Source organism: Oryx dammah, unplaced genomic scaffold (genome assembly GCF_014754425.2).
Source record: "Oryx dammah isolate SB20612 unplaced genomic scaffold, SCBI_Odam_1.1 HiC_scaffold_20, whole genome shotgun sequence".
NCBI lineage: Eukaryota > Metazoa > Chordata > Mammalia > Artiodactyla > Bovidae > Oryx > Oryx dammah.
The window spans coordinates 55,952,283-55,977,759 of NW_024070204.1; the positions used below are offsets into that span (position 1 = coordinate 55,952,283).

Sequence of the window (25,477 nt, forward strand, 5' to 3'; positions counted from 1 at the left end):
TATGCAAGAAGTGTATCAAAACAGACACTTTTCTGTGAGATTTTACTTGCAAATTAAGCTCTGTAGACTGATTTGCTTTCCGGTTCCATAGTGTATTTTTCTTTTCATTAGTTCACACTGTATCCATATTCAGTCTATTGTCTAAAAGACTCTTTAGAATCTTGGGAGTATTGTCTAGATGGGTGTGATGTGCACTGTGTTATCATTCTAGACCTTTGGAGCTTCTTATCTCTGTTTATTGGAAGGTTTGTTTCCATTTACTGTTCTGTCTACTAATCAGAAAACAGAAAGCTGGCCTTTTCTGTGGCATAAAAAACTTTCATGTGGTCGGCTTAAAAAAAAAAAAAAAACTCACATTCTCTTTGGTTACTTTACAATGAAAGCATTGTTTTTATTTTCCTTTATTACCTGTAGGCCCAGTGGACAGTTGGAAAACTGAATTGCCCTTTCTGTGGGGCCCGTTTAGGGGGCTTTAATTTTGTCAGCACTCCAAAATGTTCCTGTGGCCAGCTTGCAGCTGTACATCTCTCCAAGAGCCGTACTGATTATCAGCCAACACCGTCAGGCCGACTAATGAGACCATCACTGAAATACTTGTCACATCCTAGAGTTCAGTCAGGTTGTGACAAGGAAACTCTGCTGACAGGTGGCGTCTCCAGAAACAGAAATCACAGGTTTTTAAACATGGGCCCAAATAATAATGGCCCTGGAAGATTAACTGAAGCACTCTGCCTGGAGGTACGGTCAACATATTTCAAGATGAAGAACGAAAAACTGCTCTTCAAAGCGTCAGATCCAAAATATCAGCTTTTTGTTCCGCAGCTTGTGAACACCAAATGCGCTCCGAGAGCTTTTCATAGAAAATCACATAGTTTGGATCTGAGCATCAGTGAGAAACTGACTTTATTACCCACTTTATATGAAATCCATAGTAAGACTACTATATATCCTGGGCTCAATGAGACACAGCCTGTTGACCTTCCGAGCTTGCCTTTAGAATCGAATAAAAATAACTGTTCCTTTCAGATTTCATCCAGTTTTGATCCTAATATGCTGCTGCAAAGATTTTCAGTGGCTCCCCGTGAGACCCAGACACAAAGAGGAGGAGAATTTCAGTGTGGTCTAGAAGCTTCTGCCGTGTATTCTGGCCATGCTAGTCCTAACAGCCTGACTTTCCTGATGGACCTGCCTGCAGCTGGCAGGAGCACGCTGGAGGCTGAGGACCAGGAAGAGCACCTCTCTCCTCTGAACTTCCTGCACTCAGGCAGTTTTTCACTGGGTGCCATTAATCAGAGGCTCAGTAAGAGAGAGAAGAGCAAGCTGAAGAATCTGAGACGGAAACAACGAAGGCATGAGAGGTGGCTGCAGAAGCAGGTAATTTTTAATAGAGTTTCCTAAAAACCGTATATTATAAATGTCAGATGTTGGGGAGAGGAGCTAACTTTGAATACCTTTATTATAAAAACTTAGGTCTGAGTGATTTCTGAAATGAGATTTCACCAAGTGAACTTAATAATCATATAGCTCTGTTATAACTGGCAGGTATAATCATGTCTCTGTGCTTATACATATTTAGAAAATGCCCTTTTGTGAGGTTTTCCCCAATTTTACAAATGCTTCATAGGAACATTCCTCTCATGATATTGAGGCTAGGTTGTCATACACATTTGAAATATATTCAAGTTAGGATTGTTTTGCAGTGTTGATTTTTCAGGTTAAATTGAAACAAAGTCTCCCTGAGTAAATGCAGTATAGTAAGAAATTCATTCATTTTCATTACATTTAGTTTAAATGGATATTTTCAAGGAGCCTGGTTTAATTATGTGCCCAAATTAGCCAGATATGGTTAACTGTGCTAAACTGTGAAAATTATCTAAAGGATAATTGACCATGTAATTTTATGGGAGAGGGTGCTTCTCTGTGGTTTGAACTCCTGTACCCATAATGATACATTCAGGGGTGGGGTGTGTGAAGGAAACCAGTGTTAAGTCCTTCAATTAAAGCCAGTGGATGAGGTGCTCATGAAAATTTGGAAGTTTGAGAACTGCCTTATTTCTATATAAACTGTTTTTGCAAATTGTCTTTATTATTTACTTGGTCATAATAGATTACAGTCCTTATTAATTAGCATATTAAATATTAACAGTGTTCTCAGAGCTAAAATATAGAAACCTACAACTTTATGTAAATAGTTCATTCTTAGTTAAGCAAACTCATTAGTGTTTATGACCTTAGTCATGGGCCAAATAAAATTACTGCATTAAGTGCTTCAATCAGCTTAAATGTTTTCATCTTTTGGTTAGATTGTTTATATTTTTGACTGGTTTCTGACAAAAGCAGTTTAGTTTGGTTTCTTTGCAAGTAATGGTGTAATGTGGTATCAAAGCATATATTGTAGGATATAAAAAGTGAATATATTTTAGCACCATTATAATATACTTTATAGTTTAATTTATCAGAGCTGTAAAGTTCAAAAATTTATTGAAAATTTGACTGAAACCTAGATAAATTAGAGATTATCTCATTAGCTATGTTAACAGAAATAATACCTTAAAAACAGTGTGGAGAGCTCTAAAATAATTCTCTTAACAAACAGAAACATCAAAGAAGTATGGGAATTATCCTTGTTCTCTGTTGTAAATACATACAAATAGCATCTTTACAGTTTTCAAGATGTATTTAATTCTTAGGCTAGGTTTGTCTAAAAACCTCAGTTATGTTTTTAATCATTTTCTAGTGTAGGAACATACTTTTTCACACAGTTTAAAGCAAAGACCAAAATTAATGGTCTTTTTATTTTTTTAATGAATTTGCTTTTATTCATTCACACACGTGATTTAACCAATCTGCTTAGATAATTGATTGAAATGAATGAGTCTTAGTCAGACCTGTGACAGGTCAGTACAGGAATGGTATAGTGGGATTCCATTTGGTTGCTTGCACGGGAGCTGCAGGCAAACAGATGCCCAATGTGTCCTTAGCAAAGAAAATCTGAAAGCGTGTAACTGCATAGAAGTGACACAAACTCACAATGTGAGTACACACTGTGGTTTGAGTCAGAAGGAAGAACAATTTTTAGTAGTCAGTTTTACTAATTCAAGGAAAAGGATAAATCCTAGAAAGAGTTAATATTCAGGATAAATTAATGGCTCAACTATTCAGCTCATTTAATGTTTAATGAAGATTAGCTGATTATGTAAACATTCATCAAATATCTATTTTGTGTATCATGCCTTAGCGTAATGACTTAAAAACAGATCCTGCTCCCTTTTTAATGAGAAAGATATGCATACAAGATATAAAGAAAAAGTTACCTATTATTAATGATAATCTTTAAAGGTTAAAATAATTGGTTGGAATAATAGATTTCTGACTTTCATTTGATATTTTAAATTATTTTTTTGTGTAAACTAGAAATCTTTCTGTGGCAGATACCATGATAGAAAATGTTAATGATGCTACAAAAAGTTATTTACATGTTTGAAGCTTAGGGATATAAATAAGATTAATGTTAAAGCAGAAACTGCAGCCAATTTTCAGGGTTTTTTTGTTCAGCAGATGTTAACTGAGCATCTACTTTGGGAAAAGACTTTTTTTTAATTCAATGTAATCTTTTTGGTTTATTTTTTAATTCTCATGCAATAAACTTGATTTATTCTTGGCATACAACTCTATGATCTAAATATATCTATAAAATTCATTTAACAACTACCACAATGAATGTTTAGAACAGTTCCATCTCCCCTCAAATTTCCCTTGTGCCTTTATAATTATACTATGATTAAATCTTGCAGTCATACACTCGTCCCATCCCTTACTTGCAAAACCCACTGATCTATTCTCCATTACTTCAGTTTGTCTTTTTGGTAATTTTATAAACTAATAATGTGATGTTTATAAAATTAGAATATATAGTATGTAATGTTTTGAGACTTACCTGTGAGATTCATCCATGTTGTTGTATATATCTATACATATCTATAGTTTGTTGTATAATATACATATCTATAGTTTGTTGCTTTTTTGCTTAATAGTATTCCATTGTATGAATGAACCACAGTTTATCCATTTACTTGTGGAGGACAGGTAGGTTATTCCAGGTTTTGGCAGTTAGGAATGGAGCTGTTATAAACATTCACGTTCAGGTTTTTGTGTGAACCTAAGCTTTCATTTCTCTAGGGTAAATGTCCAGGAGTGGGGTTGCTGGATTGTATGGTAAGTGTATATTTAAACTTCACAAATAACTGTCAAAATGTCTTTCTGAGTGACTATACCATTTTTCAGTCCAAGCAGCAAAGTCTGAGAGTTCCTTTTGCTGTGCGTCCTCATAAACACCTGATATACTCTATTTTTAAAATTTGTCATTAATAGATATGTGGTAGTATCACATTGTGATTTTAGTTTGCATCTCCCTAACGATGTTGAACGTTTTTCAGGTGCTTATTTTGCCATTTGTATATTACTGTTCAGTGAAGTATCTTTTCAAATCTTTTAGTCATTTTCTTAATTGAGTTGTATTCTTCATGCTGGATTTTGAAAATTCTTTATACGCTGTGAATATAAGTTCTTCTGATTTATAATTTGTAAGGATTTTCTCCCAGTCTGTAGCTTGTCCTTTTATTCTCTTAGAAAAAAACCTTTTCTTTTTTTCTGTAGAGGAAACTATATTTAATTTTGATGAAGTTACTATTTCTCAAATTTATTTTTAATGAATTATGCTTTTGGTGTCCTATCTAAGAACTCTGCCTAGCTCTAGTTTATGAAGATTTTCTCCTATGACTTCTGAAAGTTATATAATTTTAAATTTTATATTGAAGATTATGATGCATTTTGAGTTTGTTTTTTTTTAAATAAGGTGTGAGATTTAGGTTGAGGTCCCTTATTTTTCATAGAGATACTTGAGTGTTCCAGAACCATTTGTTGAAAACACTGTTCTTTCTCCATTGAAATGCTTCTGCAGCTTTGTCAGAAATCAATTGGCTGTATATATGTGGGTCTATTTCTGGACTCTCTATTCTGTTCAGTTTATTTTTGTGTCTTTCTCATTGCCAATAGCCCTTTTTCTTGTTTCTTGTAGCTTTATACCAAGTCATTAAAATAGAGGACTGTGATTCCTTCAACTTTACTTTTCTTTTTCAAAATTGTTTGTTATTCTAGCTCCTTTGCCTTTCCATATAAAATTTAGAATCAGCCATCATTTTCTTTAGAAAAAATAGACCAACCTGGGGAGAAGGGAAATCTTGTTTTTTCCCATCTATGAACACAATATGTCTCTCCTTTTACTTAGGTCTTTGATTTCTTTCATCAATTAATATTTTTCAATTTTCAGCATTCAGAACTTGCACATACTTTGTTAGATTTATACCTATTTACTTTTTGTGTTATTGTTAATTTAAAAAATTGTTTTATTATTGCCTATCACTAGTTTGGCTCAGATGATAAAGTATCTGCCTACAACTCAGGAGACCCGGGTTCAGTCTCTGGGTTGGGAAGATCCCCTGGAGAAGGAAATGGCAACCCACTCCAGTGTTCTTGCCTAGAATTGCCCGTGGATGGAGGAGCCTGGTGGGCTACAGTCCATAGGGTCGCAAAGAGTTTGACACGACCAAGTGACTTCACTCTCTCACTCATCACTCGTTTACGGAAACATAATTGATTTTTGTTTTGACTTTATATCTTGTGATGTTGACAGTATATGTCTTTGACACCTCTTGTCAGATTTATCTCTAAGAATTCATATTTTTATACTGTTGTTAAATATTATTACTTTATTAAACTTTAATTTCAATTGTTTCATTAATAATATATAAAAATAAGATTGAGTTTTGTATGTTAACCTTATATCTTGTTGTTCAGTTTCTCAGTTGTGTCTGACTCTTTGTGACCCCATGGACTGCAACACACCTCGCCTTCCTGTCCCTCACCATCTCCCCAAAGTTTGCCCAAGTTCTTGTCCGTTGCATTGGTACAGTCTTACATCTTACAACCTTTCTGATCTCACCTGTCAAAAATAGCACAGTTTCTGTATATTTCTCTAGGTTTTCTACCTAGATCTTATCTGCAAAAAAAAAAAGCATTTTTTCCTTTCCAATTTGGTTTTTTCTTTCTTGTGTTATTGAGTGAGCTAGAACGTTGAGTACAATGTTGAGTAGAAGTGATGAGAGGAGATATCCTTGTCTTTTTCCTGATGTTAGGAGGAAAGTATTCAGTCTTTCATCATTAAGTATTATGTTAGATATGGGTTTTGGGTAGATGCTGTTTATCAGGTTGAGGATGTATTTTTCTATTCCTAGCTTGCTGCAAGTTTTATCATGGATAAAATGGATGTTGAATTTTTTCAGATGCTTTTTCTGTATCAATTGATATGATTATGTGTTTTTAATGTGAATTTTAAGTGATTATCAAATATTGAGCCACAGTAAATACTTTGTTATGTTGTACTTTTCTTTCGATATATTGCTGGATACTCTTTGCCAATGTTTTTTGAGAGGTCTTTCAGTTTGTTTATTTTCTTACTTCTGTACCTGAAGGATATTATCCTGTAGTTTACTCTGCTTTTGTACAGTCTTTGTTTTTGTTTTTTCGATAGTTCTGGCTTTAGAAAATGAGTTTATAAATTATTCTTTTCTCTTTTGTAGAAGATACTGTGGAGAATTAATATTACTTTTTCATAAATATTTGATAATGAAACTATCTGGGCCTAGAGATTTTGTGGGATATGGGAGGTGAATTTAACTATGAATTCAGTTTCCTTAATCTCTGTAGGACAATTCAGATTATCTCTTTCATATTGGGTAATTTTGGTAGTTAGTTGTTTCCAATGAATTAACAGTATTATGAATTAATGAATTATTCAGTATTCTTGCCTTGATAACCGCATGAACAGTATGAAAAGGCAAAAAGATAAGGCACTGAAAGATGAACTGCCCAAGTCAGTAGGTACCCAATATGCTACTGGAGATCAGTGGAGAAATAATTCCAGAAAGAATGAAGAGACAGAACCAAAGCAAAAACAGCACCCAGTTGTGGATGTGACTGGTGATGGAGGCAAAGTTCTGTGCTGTAAAGAGCAATATTGCATAGGAACCTGGATTGTTAGGTCCATGAATCAAGGCAACTTGGAAGTGGTCAAACAGGAGATGGCAAGAGTGAACATTGACATTTTAGGAATCAGTGAACTAAAATAGACTGGAATGGGTGAATTCAACTCAGATACCTACTACTGTGGACAAGATGATCTACTACTGTGGGCAAGAATCCATTAGAAGAAATGGAGTAGCCATCATAGTCAACAAAAGAGTCCAAAATGCAGTACTTGGATGCAATCTCAAAAACGACAGAATGATTTCTGTTCATTTCCAAGGCAAACCATTCAATATCATGGTAAACCAAGTCTATGCCCTGACCAGTAATGCTGAAGAAGCTGAAGTTGAACGGTTCTATGAAGACCTACAAGACCTTTTAGAACTAACACCCAAAAAAGATGTCCTTTTCATCATAGGGGACTTGAATGCAAAATAGGAAGTCAAGAAATACCTGGAGTAACAGTCAAATTTGACCTTGGAGTACAAAATGAAGGAGGGCAAAGGCTAATAGAATTTTGCCAAAAGAATGCACAGGTCATAGCAAACACCCTCTTTCAACAACACAAGAGAAGACTCTACACATGGACATGACCAGATGGTCAACACTGAAATCAGATTGATTATATCCTTTGCAGCCAAAGATGGAAAAGCTCTATACTGTCAGTTAAAACAAGACCAGGAGCTGACTGTGGCTCAGATCATGAACTCCTTATTGCCAAATTCAGAATTAAATTGAAGAAAGGAGGGAAAACCACTAGACCATTCAGGTATAACCTAAATCAAAACTCTTATGTAAATTATACAGTAGAAGTGAGAAATAGATTTAAGGGACTAGATCAGATAGGCAGAATGCCTGAAGAACTATGGACAGAGGTTCATGACCCTGTACAGGAGACAGGGATCAAGACCATCCCCAAGAAAGAGAAATGCAGAAAACCAAAATGTCTGTCTGAGGAGGCCTTACAAATAGCTGTGAAAAGAAGAGAAGCGAAAAGCAAAGGAGAAAAGGACAGATATACCCATTTGTATGCAGAGTTCCAAAGAATAGCAAGGAAAGATAAGAAAGCCTTCCTCAGTGATCAGTGCAGAGAAATAGAGGAAAACATTAAAATAGGAAAGAAAGACTAGAGATCTCTTCAAGAAAATTAGAGATACCAAGGGAACATTTCATGTTAAGATGAGCTCAATAAAGGACAGTAATGGTATATACCTAACAGAAGCGAAGATATTAAGAAGAGGTGGCAAGAATACACAGAAGAACTGTACAAAAAAGATCTTCACAATCCAGATAATCAGGATGCTGTGATCACTCACCTAGAGCCAGACATCCTGGAATGTGCAGTCAAGTGGGCCTTAGGAAGCATCAATGAACAAAGCTAGTGGAGGTGATAGAATTCCAGTTGAGCTATTTCAAATCTTAAAAGGTGATGCTGTGAAAGTGGTGCACTCAATATGTCAACAAATTTAGAAAATGATGCAGTGGCTACAGGACTGGAAAAGATCAGTTTTCATTCCAATCCCTAAGAAAGGCAATGCCAAAGCATGCTCAGACTACTGAACAATTGCACTCATCTCATACACTAGTAAACTAATGCTCAAAATTCTCCAAGCCAGGCTTCAACAGAATGTGAACCATGAACTTCCAGATTTTCAAGCTCATTTTACAAAAGGCAGAGGAAACAGAGATCAAATTGCCAACATCTACTGGCTCATAGAAAAATAAGAGAGTTCCAGAAAAACATCTATTTCTGCTTTATTGACTATGCCAAAGCCTTTGACTGGATCACAACAAACTTTGGAAAATTCTGAAAGATGGGAATCCCAGGCCACCTGATCTGCCTCTAGAGAAATCTATATGTAGGTCAGGAACCAATAGTTAGAGCTGAAATGGAACAACAGACTGGTTCCAAATAGGAAAAGAAGTATGTCAAGGCTGTATATTGTCACCCTACTTATTTAACTTCTATGCAGAGTTCATCATGAGAAATGCTGGGCTGGAAGAAGCACAAGCTGGAATCAAGATTGCCAGGAGAAATATCAATAACCTCAGATATGCAGATGATACCACCCATATGGCAGAAAGCGAAGAAGAACTGAAGAGCCTCTTGATGAAAGTAAAAGAGGAGAGTGAAAAAGTTGGCTTAAAACTCAGCATTCGGAAAACTAAGATTATGGCATCTAGTCCCAACACTTCATGGCAAATAGATGGGGGAAATTGGAAACAGTGGCAGACTATTTTTGGGGGCTCCAAAATCACTGCAGATGGTGACTGCACTCATGAAATTAAAAGATGCTTACTCCTTGGAAGGAAAGTTATGACCAACCTAGATAGCATATCAAAAAGCAGAGACATTACTTTGCCAACTAAGGTCCGTCTAGTCAAGGCTATGGTTTTTCCAGTGGTCATGTATGAATGTGAGATTGGGACTATAAAGAAAGCTGAGCACCGAAGAATTGATGCTTTTGAACTGTGGTGTTAGAGAAGAATCTTGAGAGTCCCTTGGACTGCAAGGAGATCCAGTCAGTCTATCCTAAAGGAAATCAGTCCTGAATATTCATTGGAAGGACTGGTGTTGAAGCTGAAGCTCCAGTACTTTGGCCACCTAATGTGAAGAGCTGACTCATTTGAAAAGACCCTGATGCTGGGAAAGATTGAAATGGGAGGAGAAGTAGAGGACAGAGGATGAGATAGTTGGATGGCATCACTGACTCATTGGAGATATGTTTGAGTAAACTCCAGGAGTTGGTGATGGACCGGTAGGCCTGGCATGCTACAGTCCATGGGGTTGCAAAGAGTTGGACACAACTGAGTGACTGAACTGAACTGAATTAATTATCTAAATTGTTGAAAATATATGCATAGAATGTTCATAGTATTCCTTTATTATCCTTTTAGTGTCTGTTGGTTCTGTGATGATATTCCTCTTTCAATCCTGATAATGGCAATTTGTGTCTCTTCTCTCTCTCTTTCTTTTAGTTTTGCTGAAGTTTTATCAATTTTATTGATCTTTTGAACCAGCTTTTGATTTCCATTATTTTCCTCTTTTATTTGCTATTTTCAAAGTCATTTATTTTTGGTCTTATTTTTATTTTTTCTTTCTGCTTGCTATGACTTTATTTTCCCTTCTTTTATAAGATATTTTTTATGGGAGAAACTTAAGTTATTGATTGGAAATCCTTTTTTAATCTCATCTGTGCTTTTATTGTTATAAATTTCCCCTTAGTTTCTGCATTAGCTACATCCCATGACTTTTATGTTGTGTTTTTTCATCAGTTCAAACTGTTTCCTAATTTCCTTTGAGATCCCATTGGGCAACCTAGTTTAAGTGGCTAGTATAATCATGAAGAGACTGAAATATTAACATTTTGAGGAAATTTTAAAACTTCATCCTGTGGAAAAATATTTCTTCCTCTGGATTGAAAAATGTAAAGCTGCCACTAGTATAGCTGTGTAATATTTTTAAATAATTCTATTTAAACATTTTGTTCTACTGTGTTGACATCTTAACCTTGGGCTTATTTAATATAAATAAAAGAAGGCTATTGTGAATGAGTTTACTTTACATTTATGTGGAGTGTTGTGTATGAGAATATAAAATAATTGACCAATGTTATACTTTTTAATAAATCACTGAATGATTATATTACATTGTTCTGAGTGAGCTAAGAGAGTTAAGACTACTTGTATTATTACAAAAGTGTCATTTAGGCACTGGGGTGAATAAGGGCTAATAAATTATATTAAGACCTACTTATTTAGATTTGCATAAAGAAGATACTATTTTTCTACAAAGGCATTAAATTTCATTTTCTTGAATTTGCACATAGGGATATTTTTACACAGATTTTGAAGTCCACTTAATGTATTATAACTTGATTCATGTTCAAATTACACACATACCATATTCTAACTATATTTTTGGTTATCTTTTTAAAAGAAAAAATTCTGTGCTTCTGAATTATAATAATAATTTACATATTGAACAGCTATTCCCCATTTGTTCTCTTTTTTAAAAAGAAAATTAAAGGTTTATTGAAATAAAAATCTTCAGTTGTGAAACTTCAGAAATGAAAATACTACAGTTTTAATTAGATGACACAGATTTTACTGTAATATATCCCATTTTGTGTGTGTGTATACACACACACATACCACAAATTTTTATCTGTTCACTTCTTGATGGACACTTGATAGTCAAGATATGGAAGTAACCTGATAAACACTTAGGTTACTTCCATATCTTGGTTATAGTAAATATGCTGCTATAAAGTTGGTGTGCATGTATCTTTTTGAATTAGTATTCTTATATCCAGGAATGGAATTACTGGATCATATAGTAGTTTTATTTTCAGTTTTTTGAGAAACCTCCACCCTTTTTTTTGTGGTAACTGCATCAATATACATTTTTAGCAGCATTGCTCTGAGGGTTCCCTTTAATCTACGTCTTTGCTAACTTGTATTATTTATGAACTTTTGATGACAGTCGTTCTGACAGATGAGAAGTAGAACTTTATTGTGGTTTTGATTTGCATTTGTCTGATGATTAGCAACATTGAGCATCTTTTCATGTGTCTGTTGGCCATGGGTGTATCTTCTTTGGAAAAACATCTGTTGAGATCTGTGAGAGTTGGCTATAAAGAAGGCTGCATGCTGAAGAACTGCTGCTCTCAAATTGTGGTGCTGGAGATCTTGAGAGTCCCTTGTACTGCAAGGAGATTAAACCCATCAATCCTAAAGGAAATCGACCCTGAATATTCATTGGAAGGACTGATGCTGAAGCTGAAGCTCCAATACTTTGGCCACCTGATGCAAAGAACTGACTCATTGGAAAAGACCCTGATGCTGGGAAAGATTGAAGGCAGGAGGAGGAGGGAACAAGAGAGAATGAGATGGTTGAATGGCATCACTGATGCAATGGACGTGAACCTGGGCAGACTGCAGGAGATAGTGAAGGACAGAGTAGTCTGGTGTGCTGTAGTCCATGCAATTGCAGAGTCAGACATGACCTAGTGACTGATCAACAACAGTGTTGTGTAAGGAAGGGAGAAAGCATTATCGTCAGTAAACTAGTCCCAAAGTGACATAGAAAACTGTAGTTTATCACATATGACTGAGCTTACTCTAGCTGTGTTTGTTGAGTAGCACCAGGCCCTGCATTCAGCCCTTTGGGCCTAGTGTGCACTGGGATGACTGCATGGTTTATATGCTAAACCTTCATGTTTCATTTACTACATCAACCAAGGTTTTCACTGCCCACTTCATTGCTCCATTTCTGCCCTCACACATTATAAGAATCATAGTCACTTGCTGGCAATGAATGCCTCCTTGTCCTGTTCAAATTTCCTTAAAACTTGTCAGATGCTGAGATGTCTCACCTACTCTTCTAACAGATGGGAACCTCACAATATCAACTTCCATGTGCCCAGAAATGGGGCAATAGCTGGGATACTCTTTCTGGCTCTGCACAACTAATTGCGATTGCCATCACTTGAACTTTCTTTTACAAAGTAATATTTTGAAGTTAATTTTTAATTTTAGAAGCAATATAACAATGTTAGAGAAAGTGTAGAAAACTGAAAAGTACATTTACAAACATCAACTGAACGGCCGCCTAAGAGGAGAATGTGATCAAGGACTGTGAGGGAGCTCCAACTCTGTTTTTCTTCTGAAGCTGGGTGGTATTATCACAGATGTTTTATTCCATTTTATGTGCTTTAATATTTTATGATACATTGAAAAATCGATTATAAATTATACTTCCCTAATAATGCCATGCCCTTTTTTTTCATACCCTTTTAATTCACTATTTCTGTTGCAAAATCTTAGCTTATTCACCTTTGTTCTCCTTGTAAAGCTAGAGGCTTCAACACATAACATAGGAAAGTATATTTTTACCTAAGAGGTTCATTTGTTGATAATGCTTTTATCATTTATAATGCTCCGTTAGAATAAAGTTGAATATTTAATAATCCACTACAAAAACTTTCCACTAAAAAATAATTATATATCTGTGTTGTACTAGGATATGCTCTTCAGCTTTAAAATTCTATGCTTTTATTTTTTGTTGTTGTTATTCAAGTTTTTATTACATTATTTGTTATTTAAATAATTTCATCTTTGCTCTGCCCCGTGGCTTAGTCATAAAATCATATAACATTTTATTTGGGGTTCAAGAAGAAAATTGCTACAAAGATAAAATTTTATGCTTTTAAAATGACCCTCACTGGAGTTTGTAAAGGTGACATTGGTCATATTTTTCAACACAAGAGGGCGCCAAATTTCCTCTTGCAACAAAACTGTTAAAATTATTTCTTTCCATCAAAGAATCTCATATACTAGGGTAGAATATGGCATGGTACATCTTTAATTTTTTGACATATTAAAAATAAGAGAATGTGTGCTTTGTGAGAAAGAGTTTGCAGATCATGGTAAGGCTTTCTCTTGTTGCCATCAGGCAGGAATCTGTTAGTGCTTTAACACAGCTGCTTTTCAGAAGTATTGTATATTTGTTAGAGGGAATAAAGCAGCTACTCTGGGGTAATGCTTGGGATAAATTATTTTGAAGGAGCTATAGAAAATCCACCTATTCTGTCTGTGAGTTTCAGGTGGCATGTGGAGTTTTCTGGAAATGGGTATGACCCCTTAAATCAGGATAAAATCAATGGCAAGTGTTGTGCTTCCCTGGTTGTTCATATTGTAAAGAGTCTGTCTGCAATGTGGGAGGCCCAGATTTGATCCCTGGGTCAGGAAGATCCCCTGGAGAAGAAAATGGCTACCCACTCCAGTATTCTTGCCTGGAAAATCTCATGGACAGAGGAGCCTGGTGGGCTACAGCCCAGGGGTCACAGAGTTGTATATGACTGAAGTGACTTAGCACGTATGGAGTAGGGTGCTGGCAGAGAGGTGTTAAATGATGCAAGCCAGTAAATCACAGTGAACCAATCATACTTCGATGTTTAATAGTTTTGTTACCTTGGTTCAGTAAGCCATCTGCTCCCATGCTTGAATAAAAGAGTACTGGGAACAAAGCCACACAAGCCAGTGCTCCTTTTTACTAATTGTACTCTTTTTGTCCAGTCTAACATATAAAGATATTTTTACAGTGTGTATGTTAAATTATTTCTAGTCATTAGACCTTCCCCCTCCTTTTTTTCTCCAGTCATGCTGCTGCTGCTGCTAAGTCGCTTCAGTCGTGTCCGACTCTGTGCGACCCCAGAGACGGCAGCCCACCAGGCTCTCCCGTCCCTGGGATTCTCCAGGCAAGAACACTGCAGTGGGTTGCCATTTCCTTCTCCAGTGCATGAAAGTGAAAGGTCACTCAGTCGTGTCTGACTCCTAGCAACCCCATGGACTGCAGCCTACCAGGCTCCTCCATCCATGGGATTTTCCAGGCAAGAGTACTGGAGTGGGGTGCCATTGCCTTCTCCGTTCTCCAGTCATAAGAATTGATTATCTATTTTGATTTTCTAATCACAAGCAAATACAAATGAACACCTTTTATAAAGCAGCAACATAATCCTGTACGGAAAATACCAAGCAGGTATTTTAAGGAAATTAAGATGCTAGCTCCCTCTGTCTACTTTGCTGGTATGTTATAAATTACCATATATTTAGTTGCTTACTACAATACAAATATATTACAGTTCTAGAGATCAGAAGTTTGAAATGCATCTCACTGGGCTAAAATCAAGGTTTGTCAGGGATGTATTCCATTCCAGAGGTCTTGGGGACAGTTCACATTCCTGCCTTTTATTCTTGCCACATTCTGGGTCTAGACTCTGTCTGCTTTAGTTGGCTCATGGCCACCTTCCAACTACAACTCCAGTGATGGCTAGTCAAGTCTTTCTTATATGTTCTCTCTCTGGTTCTGACTCTTCTGTCTTTCTTCTTCCTATTTAACAGCACTTGTGTTTACATTGGGCCCAGCCCACTTAATCTAGTATAATTTCCTTATTTTAAGGTCAGTTAATTATCAGTTGTGCCGAAGAATTGATGCTTTTGAACTGTGGTGTTTGAGAAGACTCTTCAGAGTCCTTTGGACTGCAAGGAGATCCAACCAGTCCATTCTGAAGGAGATCAGTCCTGGGTGTTCTTTGGAAGGACTGATGCTAAAGCTGAAACTCTAATACTTTGGCCATGTCATGCGAAGAGTTGACTCATTGGAAAAGACTCTGATGCTGAGAGGGATTTGGGGGCAGGAGGAGGAGGGGACGACAGAGGATGAGATGGTTGTATGGCATCACTGACTTGATGGACATGAGTTTGAGTGAACTCCGGGAGTTGGTGATGGACAGGGAGGCCTGGTGCACTCCAGTTCATGGGGTCACAAAGAGTCAGACACGACTGAGTGACTGAACTGAACTGAACTGAATTAGCAATTCCTTCTGTAGTCTTTCCCTTGCCATTTAAATGTAACATATTCCCTGTTTCCAGGATTAAGATGTGGGCATTTTTGGAGGAGGAGGGATTGTTTTGCCTATCAGAGATGGTTTAACTGGAACTTATGGGTCAGGCCAACCTTGGGAGAGTTTTTCCCTGGAATTTCTACATTATTTACTTCTATAGTTTTTCTTGGAGTTCTGAAAATGAATATTTGTTCTGAAGTCATAATAATTCTGTATTAGATATTAGCATAATAATTTGACAGAAATGATTAGACTAGTTGACCAGGGTCTTTCCTAAATACAACTCTTTAGTGTCCAACTCTTTGTGACCCCATGGACTGTCACCCACCAGGTTCCTCTGTCCATGGGGATTTTCCAGGCAAGAATACTGGAGGGGATTGCCATTTCCTTCTCAGGGGATCTTCTTGACCCAGGATCGAACACAATACTCTTGCATTGGCAGGCAGATTCTTTACCTGCTGAGCCACCTGGGAAACCCCTTCCTAAGTAGAGTAAAGGGCAGTTAGATTTCCCAGGTGGCCCTCATGATAAAGAATCTGCCTGCCAATTCAGTAGATACAAGAGATGACACAGATTTGATCCCTGGGTCGGAAGATCCTCTGGAGGAGGCAGCAACAACCAACTCCAGTATTATTGCCTGGACAATTCCATAGACAGAGGAAACTGGCAGACTACAGTCCATGGGGTTGCAGAGAGTTGGACATGACTGAGCATTATTTGGAAAGACCTGAGTAGGGAGCGTGATCAGAAAAGGTATGAGGTAGAAGGCATTGTTTGAAAAGGGTTAGTGAGCTCAGGTGGAGAAGGCAATGGCACCCCACTCCAATACTCTTGCCTGGAGAATCCCAGGGATGGGGGAGCTTGGTGGGCTGCCGTCTATGGGGTCGCACAGAGTCGGACACAACTGAAGTGACTTAGCAGCAGCAGCAGCAGCAGCAGTGAGCTCAGGAGAGAGAAAACAACTTGAGGGCAAAGGGCTGCCTGGGTAGAAAATGTTACACTGAAGATGATATTGACCCCCTAACAATGTTGCCTGGAGCCCGGACTCTGAATAAAGGAACATTAAACAAGAAACCACATCTTCTTGGTGCATAAATAACTTCCAAGTAGCACAAGGCTATACCGAGATCTATCAGGGCTCATTTCATTTTACAGAAATAACAGTCACAGACCACAAGCGTATTAATGTTAAAAATGACAGCTTTCATTTATAGTGCCCATGTCAGTTTTTGTGCCTAATAATGAACTGTGTACTCTAAAAGCCCAGTTTTCCTAATGTTTCTTTTTTGAGTCAACTAAGTGCTATATGTGGAGAAGGGAATGGCAACCCACTCCAGTATTCTTGCCTAGAGAATCCCGTGGACAGAGGAGCCTGGTGGGCTGCTGTCCATGGGGTTGCACAGAGTCAGACAGTACTGAGGTGCCTTAGCATGTATGTATGCATTGGAGAAAGAAATGGCAACTCACTCCAGTATTCTTGCTTGGAGAATCCTAGGGACAGAGGAGCCTGGTGGGCTGCCATCTGTGGGGTCTCACAGAGTCGGACACGACTAAGCGACTTAGCAGCAGCAGAGCAAGCGCTATATGAGGGCTTCCCTGATGTCTCAGACTGTGAAGAATCCGCCTGCAATGCAGGAGACCTGGGTCGATTCCTGGGTTGGGAAGATACCCTGGAGGAGAAAATGGCAACTCACTCTGGTATTCCTTCCTGGAGAATCCCATAGCCAAAAGAGCCTGGTGGGCTACAGTCCATGGGGTCGCAAAAAGTTGGACGTGACTGAGCAACTAACACTTTCTTTAAGTGCTGTATGAAAGAAAGACACTCTTAATTTTTTTCTCATGTAAATTAAATGATAAATAGATTCCATAATAGATGCTAAAGGAAATAAATGCTGAATATTGATTGAATATTGAATATCGGTCATTGGAAGGACCGATGCTGAAGCTGAAGCTCCAGTACTTTGGCCACCTGGTGTGAAGAGCTGACTCATTGGAAAAGGCCCTGATGCTGGGAAAGATTGAAGGCAGGAGGAGGAGGGGGTGAAGAGGATGAGATGGTTGGATGGCATCAGTGGACATGAGTTTGAGCAAACTCTCTGGGAGATGGTGAAGGAAAGCAAAACCTAGCATGTTGCAGTCCATGGGGTCCCAGAATCATACAAAACTGAGCGACTGAACAACTCCAGTAACAAGATACCTCAGACTTACTGAGTTTGACAAGGAAGAGTAAGTTCTCTTTCGGTGAACTCATTAGTTACGTAGGTTATGTATAGGTTGCATCATTAGTTACATAGGTTATGCATAGGTTACCTCGTTATGCTAACTATTAGAGCTACACCTTTGAGTTAGCTTAAAGAAAGAAGTTAGCTTAAACTTAGTTTAAAGAAACTAATCAATTATTTGGAAAATAGTGTATGTTATGATAAAGAGTTTCTGTCTCCTCAGAAGTGAATTGCTGAATTCTGCTCTTCCAGCAGGCTCAGGAACTTATTTAGGGAAGAAATGGAGATTTTAATCCCTCTGGGTTGGTTTTCTCTACACCTTAAAGAATTATGTAGTGCCGTGGTTCTCAAGTGCTCATTTGTGTATCAGATGCTTCAGAACCACCAGGGGAGCTTTGTACAGTTCCACTAGAGATTCTAGTGCCATAAGTCTGGGATGGGCCTCAGATAATTTTTGAAAATTCCCTAGTTAATTCCAATATTTGGTAACTCTTAGATGCATATGCCAAAGTGAACTGGAATTAAAGCTTAGATCATTCTCTCCTTGCTGTTACTATAATACATCTTTCAAAAGTCAAAAGATCAATATTGATGAAAGAATACTAGTAAATGGTATGTCACCTTTGAAGGATTGACTTCAAAGGTAGCAGTCGTCGTTTAGTTGCTAAGTCGTATCTGACTCTTCATGGACTGCAGCACGCCAGGCTTCCCTGTCCTTCACTAGCTCCTGGAATTTGTTCAAATTCATATTTCCAAATTTCCAAAACATGAATTTCCAAATTCCTGTTTTCCAAATTTGCTAGCATATTGATTCAGTGATGCCATCCAACCATTTCATTCTCCTTTGCCCTCTTCTCCCCCTGCCCTCAATCTTTCCCAGCATCAAGGTCTTTTCCAAAGAGTTGGCTCTTTGCATCAGGTGACCAAAGTATTGGAGCTTCAGGTTCAACATCAGTTCTTTCAGTGAACATTCAGTGTTGATTTCCTTTAGGATTAACTGGTTTGATCTCCTTGCTGTTCAAGGGACTCTCAAGAGTATTCTCCAGAACCGTAGTTGGAAAGCATCAATTCTTTGGCACTCAACCTTCTTTATGGTCCAACTCTCACATCCTTACCTGACTGGAAAAACCATAGGTTTCACTATATGGACCTTTATTCGGAAAAGTGATGTCTCTGCTTTTTAATACACTATCTAGGTTTGTCACAGCTTTTCTTCCAAGGAGGAAGTGTCTTTTAATTTCATGGCTGTAGTCACTGTCTACAGTGATTTTGGATCCCAAGAAAATAAAGTCCGCCACTGTTTCAGTTTTCCCCATCTCTTTGCCATGAAGTTCTGGGACCAGATGCTATAACCTTAGTTTTCTGAATGTTGAGTTTTAAGCCAGGTTTTTCATTCTCCTCTTTCACTTTCATCAAGAGGCTCTTTAGTTCCTCTTCACTTTCTGCCCTTAGAGTGGTATCATCTGCATATCTGAGATTGTTAATATTTCTCCCAGCAGTCTTGATTCCGGCTTATGCTTCATCCAGCCCAGCATGTTGCATGATGTACTCTGCATATAAGCTAAACAAACAGGGTGACAGTATACAACCTTGATGTTCTCCTTTCCCAGTTTTGAACTAGTCTGTTGTTCCTCGTCCACTGGTTCTCACTGTAGCTTCTTGACCTGCATACAGGTTTCTCAGGAGGCATGTAAGGTGGTCTGATATTCCTGTCTTTTAGACTTTTCCACAGTTTGTTGTGAACCACACAGTCAAAGGCTTTAGTGTAATCAAGCAGAAGTAGAGGTTTTTCTGGAATTGGAATTCCCATGCTTTCTTTATGATCCAGCAGATGTTGGCAATTTGATCTCTGGTTCCTCCGCTTTTTCTGAATCCAGTTTGAACATCTGGAATTTCTCCATTCACATGCTATTGAAGCCTGGCTTGAAGGATTTGGAGCATTACTTTGCTAGCATGTGAAATGAGTGCAATTGTATGGTAGTTTGAACATTCTTTGGCATTGCCTTTCTTTGGGATTGGAATGAAAACCAACGTTTTGCAGTCCTGTGACTACTGCTGAGTTTTCCAAATTTGCTAGCATATTGAGTGCAGCACTTTAACAGCACCATCTTTAGGATTTGAAATAGCTCAACTGGAATTGCATCACATCCACTCGCTTTGTTCATAGTAATGTAATCTTACTTTCGAGTCAAAGAATGATATTAATGATAATAATAAACAACAGTAGCAACAAAACAATAAACACTTCTGTAGCACTAGCTATGTGCCAAGTCCTGCTCCAGGCCCTTAAAGTACACTGTACTAATCACTTAATTTTCATGGCAACTGTTGAGGTAGTTACCTTAATATTACTGTTTTATAAATGAATGGTACATACCTTGTCCAGGATCACTCAGTTAGTAGGTGTGGGAGCTAGGATACAAAATCAAGCCTTGAGCCTTAAGAAGCTATGTTCCATCTACTGTATTTCATTTTTTTCATGATTCTATTTTGCTATGGAATGCATATATGTGATAGGAAATAAAAGAGTAAGTTGTTTAAAACCATGGACTTATAAGCAGTCTCTGTATGGTACTGGCTGAATAATCACATAGGTGAAATACTTACCTTCTTTGGGCCTTGGTTTCCTCATCTAAAATAATAATAGTAAACGGATTTGAAAATATATCCCTAGGACTTCCCTAGTGGTACAGTGGTTGACTCTTCCAATGCAAGGGGTGCAAGTTTGATACCTGATCAGGGAACTAAAATCCTGTGGTTCAGTCAAAAAGAAAAAAAAAAAAAAGGCATGTAAATAAATAAATAAATTCCTTGTAACATGTTGCAAGATTAAGAAATGTTCGCGAAATGTTGGGCATATGCATTTTACATAATAAACACCCAGAAATTAGATGTTGTTATCATTATATCATTGTATTGTAAGTTTTGAGGCATTAAATGGTCAAGAAGCTTAAAAAATGAAAAAAAAATATGACAAACGTGACTGTCTAGAATATATTGGCAGGTTAGATTTTAGCAAATATAGGGTTACATGGATAATTTAGCGGGGCTTCCCTGGTGGCTCAGAAGTTAAAGCGTCTGCCTGCAATGCAGGAGACCTGGGTTATATCCCTGGGTCGGGAAGATCCCCTGGAGAAGGAAATGGCAACCCACTCCAGTATTCTTGCTTGGAGAATCCCATGGACGGAAGAGCCTGGTGGGCTACAGTCCACAGGGTTGCAAAGAGTCAGACACGACTGAACGAACAAAGATTCTCAGTTGAGACAAAAGTCCTTAGTGATATGCAGAGATAGTCTTGATGGGCCAGTTTAAAGCTTCAGTAATTTTTAATGTTCTTGTGGTTTGGATAGTCTTCCTAGATGATGTGTCATGAAGTCTAAGACCGCAGATTCAAGCATCAAGGGCACTGGTGGTCCATCCTAGGGACTCTGTTGTGGGAGAGCACCAACAGGCCCTAGAAGAATTCAACAAGGTTGCACTACCCCAAGAAGATTTTGGTGACAAATGGTGAGAACACACAAGGAGTAGAGGACATAACTGAGGACTGTATAGCCTTTGAGTGGTTCTTAGTGATAAGTTGAGTAAGTCATCTTGATCCTGAGCAGTAAGGAGGAAGAAAACCCGCCAGGGCTTGACATCTTACCTACAAATAGTTGTTTTTTCTATAACTAAGGAGGTGTGCAGAGCATCATCACTCCAGTACCTATGGAAAGACTTGCTGTCCTTGTGAGTTGCCTTTGCTTCCACCCGTGTACCTTTGTCATTTTACTTCTTGCCCTTGGTACTCCCAGGGTGGTTTGTTAAAGCAGCATATAGCATACCTCTCGTTTGGACTCTGCAGGGGCCTCCCAGCTATCCTTTCTTAGCTTTCAGTATGTATTCTATGTCTGCAGCTGCATCTGTTTCTTTTACTGTTACCTTCCCAAACCTCTTAGACTGTAATTGCCTACTGATTGATTAATATCTAGGTTGCCAATCCATTCCTTTGCTTGTATCTCAAAGTTTCTATACATGTGTACTATGTTTTGGTCAAGTTGGACTGTTTATTGTACCCCTAACACTTTTCACTCTTAGCTGTTTCTTGTGGTTTTACTCCTGAACCTAAGGCATTCTTTTAAAATGATGATCACCTCGTAAGGTACAATTAAGAGAACAGTTGTTTTCTTGGAGTCTTCCATACTTTTTCAGGAAGAAATTATTACTCCTTTGTGCTGTGCTTAGTCGCTCAGTTGTGTCTGACTCTTTGTGACCCTATGAACTGCAGCCCGCCAGGCTCCTCTGTCCGTGGGCATTCTCCAGGCAAGAACACTGGAGTGGGTGGCCATGCCCACCTCCAGGGGATCTTCCTAACCCAGAGATTGAACCTGGGTCTTCCACATTGTGAGCAGATTCTTTACCAGCTGAGCCACCAGGGAAGCCCAAGAATACTGGAGTGGGCAGCCTATCCCTTCTCCAGGGGATCTTCCTGACCTAGGAATCAAACCAGGGTCTCCTGCACTTCAGGCAGTTTCTCTACCAGCCGAGCTACGAGGGAGCTCGCCAGATTTGTCTCACTTCCTCTGCGCTATTACATCTTCCTAAAAGTGGGTGAAAAAGGATTGAAGCAGACATCTTTGAATCTTCTTGGATAACATTGACATAGTGCTTTATATATAGGCACTCAATAAATAATAAATGAATAGATTAATGTAGGAGACATTTAATAAACTTTCGTGAAAAAGCAATGTATACTGAAACTTTATATCCTTTTGAATAATTTCATGAATTCAGCCAAAAAGTACATAGTTTGTGTTAGAGCGACTTTTTAAAGTTTTGAGACTTACGAGCTTTTTCATATAGGAAGTGGGAAATCCCCGTATTTTTAAATGTAGAATGTTCATGAAATTATGATATCAATTATCTTTACAGTAGCTTATTGTATAATATAAAAGATCTTTTCTTACAGTTTGATCCTGTATTCCAAGTTCTAAACTAAATATATGTTACTGAATTATATCAGAGAAAACAAAAACTCTGTCTGCTAAATTATACTTATGGCTGTTTTTCTTGTCTTTTAAAAATACATGGACAAGTATTTCAAGCACATAAATATTATTTTAGGTAAACTAGGGAAGAATTTACTTTGTCTTTAATATATTTAAATGTTAAATAAATATTAAATAATCATTAAGACTATTGGATTAGTTATCTTTCACTATAATGCTGCCTAAGATTTCACTATAATCTTTCACTATAAAACTTACTGGCTTAAAAAAAAATCTATTTTATTTGTTCTCCATCCTGTTGGTCAGCATGTTGAGCTAGGACCAGCTGGTCAGTTCTACTGGGTTTTCCTACATCATCAGGCACTCACTTGGGCCTGGAAGGTCCAAGATGTCCACACTCACACATGAGGAGGGTGATACTGGTCTCAGTTTGTTCTCTTTCTCTATGTAGTGTTTTATCATTAAGGATCTTCTCTGGGCAGCATTGTCTTCTATAGCTAGTATGGAAGCTGAAGACTGCTTGAAGCCTAGGCTTGGAGTCAAAGGACATCATTTCTACTACATACTGTTGCTCAGAGCAGATTATAAATCTAGAGCAGGTTTATGGGTGGAGAAATGGATTTTTACTTCTGATGAGAGGAACAGTGAAGTCACATTGAGAAAGAACATGCACACAGACATGGGAGGATTTGTTAGGCCCATCTTTGCAGACAATATATATTATAAGTTTTATGAACTTCAGAGTACTATAGGTTAATCCTCAGTTGTCTTTTGTTTTCTCTGAAAAAGTCCATGGAAAACTGGTTGTTTCCAAAGTTTTTTGCTCTGTGATGACTATACTGCCTTTGGCTTAAATAGATTTTGCTGGGGAGATTTAAAAATAAGACCTCTGTTCTGCCTACCCCCATCTCCCCATGCCCTGCAAAGAATCTTGTTCAATTCATCTGGAGTGGGCCTAGTCATTAGCATTTTTAAAAAGCTTTCTATATTGTTCTAATAATGTGCAGCCAGGGTTTTTAACCATTATACTAGACAGTGTTCTCTTTGTACTCCTGATTATCTGAATTTTAAAAAGTAGGCAGTGCCTATCTTATATCAGAAATTACGTGATTGACAGAGCAGTTTGTTGCCTTATTGATTTTCAAATTATCCCTCTTATTTAAAGCAAAATGAAGTACTAAAAATCAGAATTAAAATAGCCAGTGCAAATAATTTTTAAAGGGAACCATAAATAAAAGACATTCAAAAATTAAAATAATGAGAAAGTAGTAATAATTGCTATTGAGAAGAATAATAGTTATAAGTGACACAGCAGGCCAAACTTTGCCTACGGGTTCTTGTATACACTCTTCACTGATAATTGATAAGGGAATCATGTTCATGCCTCTGAGAAGAGACTTTAGACCAATGGGTATAGGGTGATATGCACCAAAACTCTGTGAAGGAAAATGGATTGTGTTGGTGGCTGAAAGAAATGAGTTCAGCAATTCTGCTGAAGAGTGCAGAGTCACAGAATGTTAGAACCAAAAAGGCCCACAAAAATGATCTAGTTTACCACTCTGGTTTTTTTTCACCATCATTAGCGTTGAGACTCACTGTCCTAAATAATCACCTTGCATTCCGAATGAATGCTCTGAACTGTTTCAGAAAACCTGTTTTTCTACTTGGCCTGTAGTTGAGGGGAGGTAGCATAGCACACTGGAGAGAGAAGCCCCACCAGGGCAAAATTTGAGTCCTGGCCCCACTGACAGTGTAGCTCTGTAGTCTTGGCTGGTTACGTCACCTGAGCCTTGGTTTCCTCTATGTGTTTAGTGCCTCATCCACAAAAAGTAAGATTTATGTGGATATATGTGACTGACATCTCTTCCTCTTCATTTGCCATTCAATTAGTAAAGAATTTTTTCCTTTTAATTAAAGATTAATAGCTTGGTCACTGGCTTTCAAAGTCATGGTCTTAACTGGCTGGGCTTTCTGAACAGTTACCCTTTCTTATTTTACCTTAATTCTGAGGATATATTTGTTTAAGATATTAATTTTAAATGCTGTCTCATAATGTTAAATGAAAACAAAAACAGGCTATACATGTATGTTTACAGATAATTTAACTCATCTCACATGGTAGTAAAGTAATGCTCAAAATTCTCCAAGCCAGGCTTCAGCAATACATGAACCGTGAACTTCCAGATGTTCAAGCTGGTTTTAGAAAAGGCAGAGGAACCAGAGATCAAATTGCCAACATCTGCTGGACCATGGAAAAAGCAAGAGAGTTCCAGAAAAACATCTACTTCTGCTTTATTGAGTATGCCAAAGCCTTTGACTGTGTGGATCACAATAAACTGTGGAAAATTCTGAAAGAGATGGGAATACCAGACCACCTGACCTGCCTCTTGAGAAACCTGTATGCAGGTCAGGAAGCAAGAGTTAGAACTGGACATGGAACAACAGACTGGTTCCAAATAGGAAAAGGAGTACATCAAGGCTGTATATTGTCACCCTGCTTTTTTAACTTATATGCAGAGTACATGACGAGAAACGTTGGGTTGGAAGAAGCACAAGCTGGAATCAAGACTGCCAGAAGAAATATCAATAACCTCAGATATGCAGATGACACCACTCTTATGGCAGAAAGTGAAGAGGAACTAAAAAGCCTCTTGATGAAAGTGAAAGAGGAGAGTGAAAAGGTTGGCTTAAAGCTCAACATTCAGAAAACGAAGATCATGGCATCTCGTCCCATCACTTCATGGGAAATAGATGGGGAAACAGTGGAAACAGTGTCAGA

General features: G+C 37.8%; 1 protein-coding gene across 2 annotated transcripts in view; it reads left to right on the forward strand.

Annotated features, from left to right (window-relative positions):
- RNF180 (ring finger protein 180) overlaps positions 1 to 25,477 on the forward strand; it is a 246,060-nt gene that overhangs the window by 32,384 nt on the left and 188,199 nt on the right. For both annotated transcript variants that reach the window (XM_040262589.1, XM_040262588.1), the window contains exon 3: positions 415 to 1,374. In XM_040262589.1, the coding sequence (XP_040118523.1) occupies positions 415 to 1,374 (960 nt within the window). The remainder of the gene's footprint in view (positions 1 to 414; positions 1,375 to 25,477) is intronic.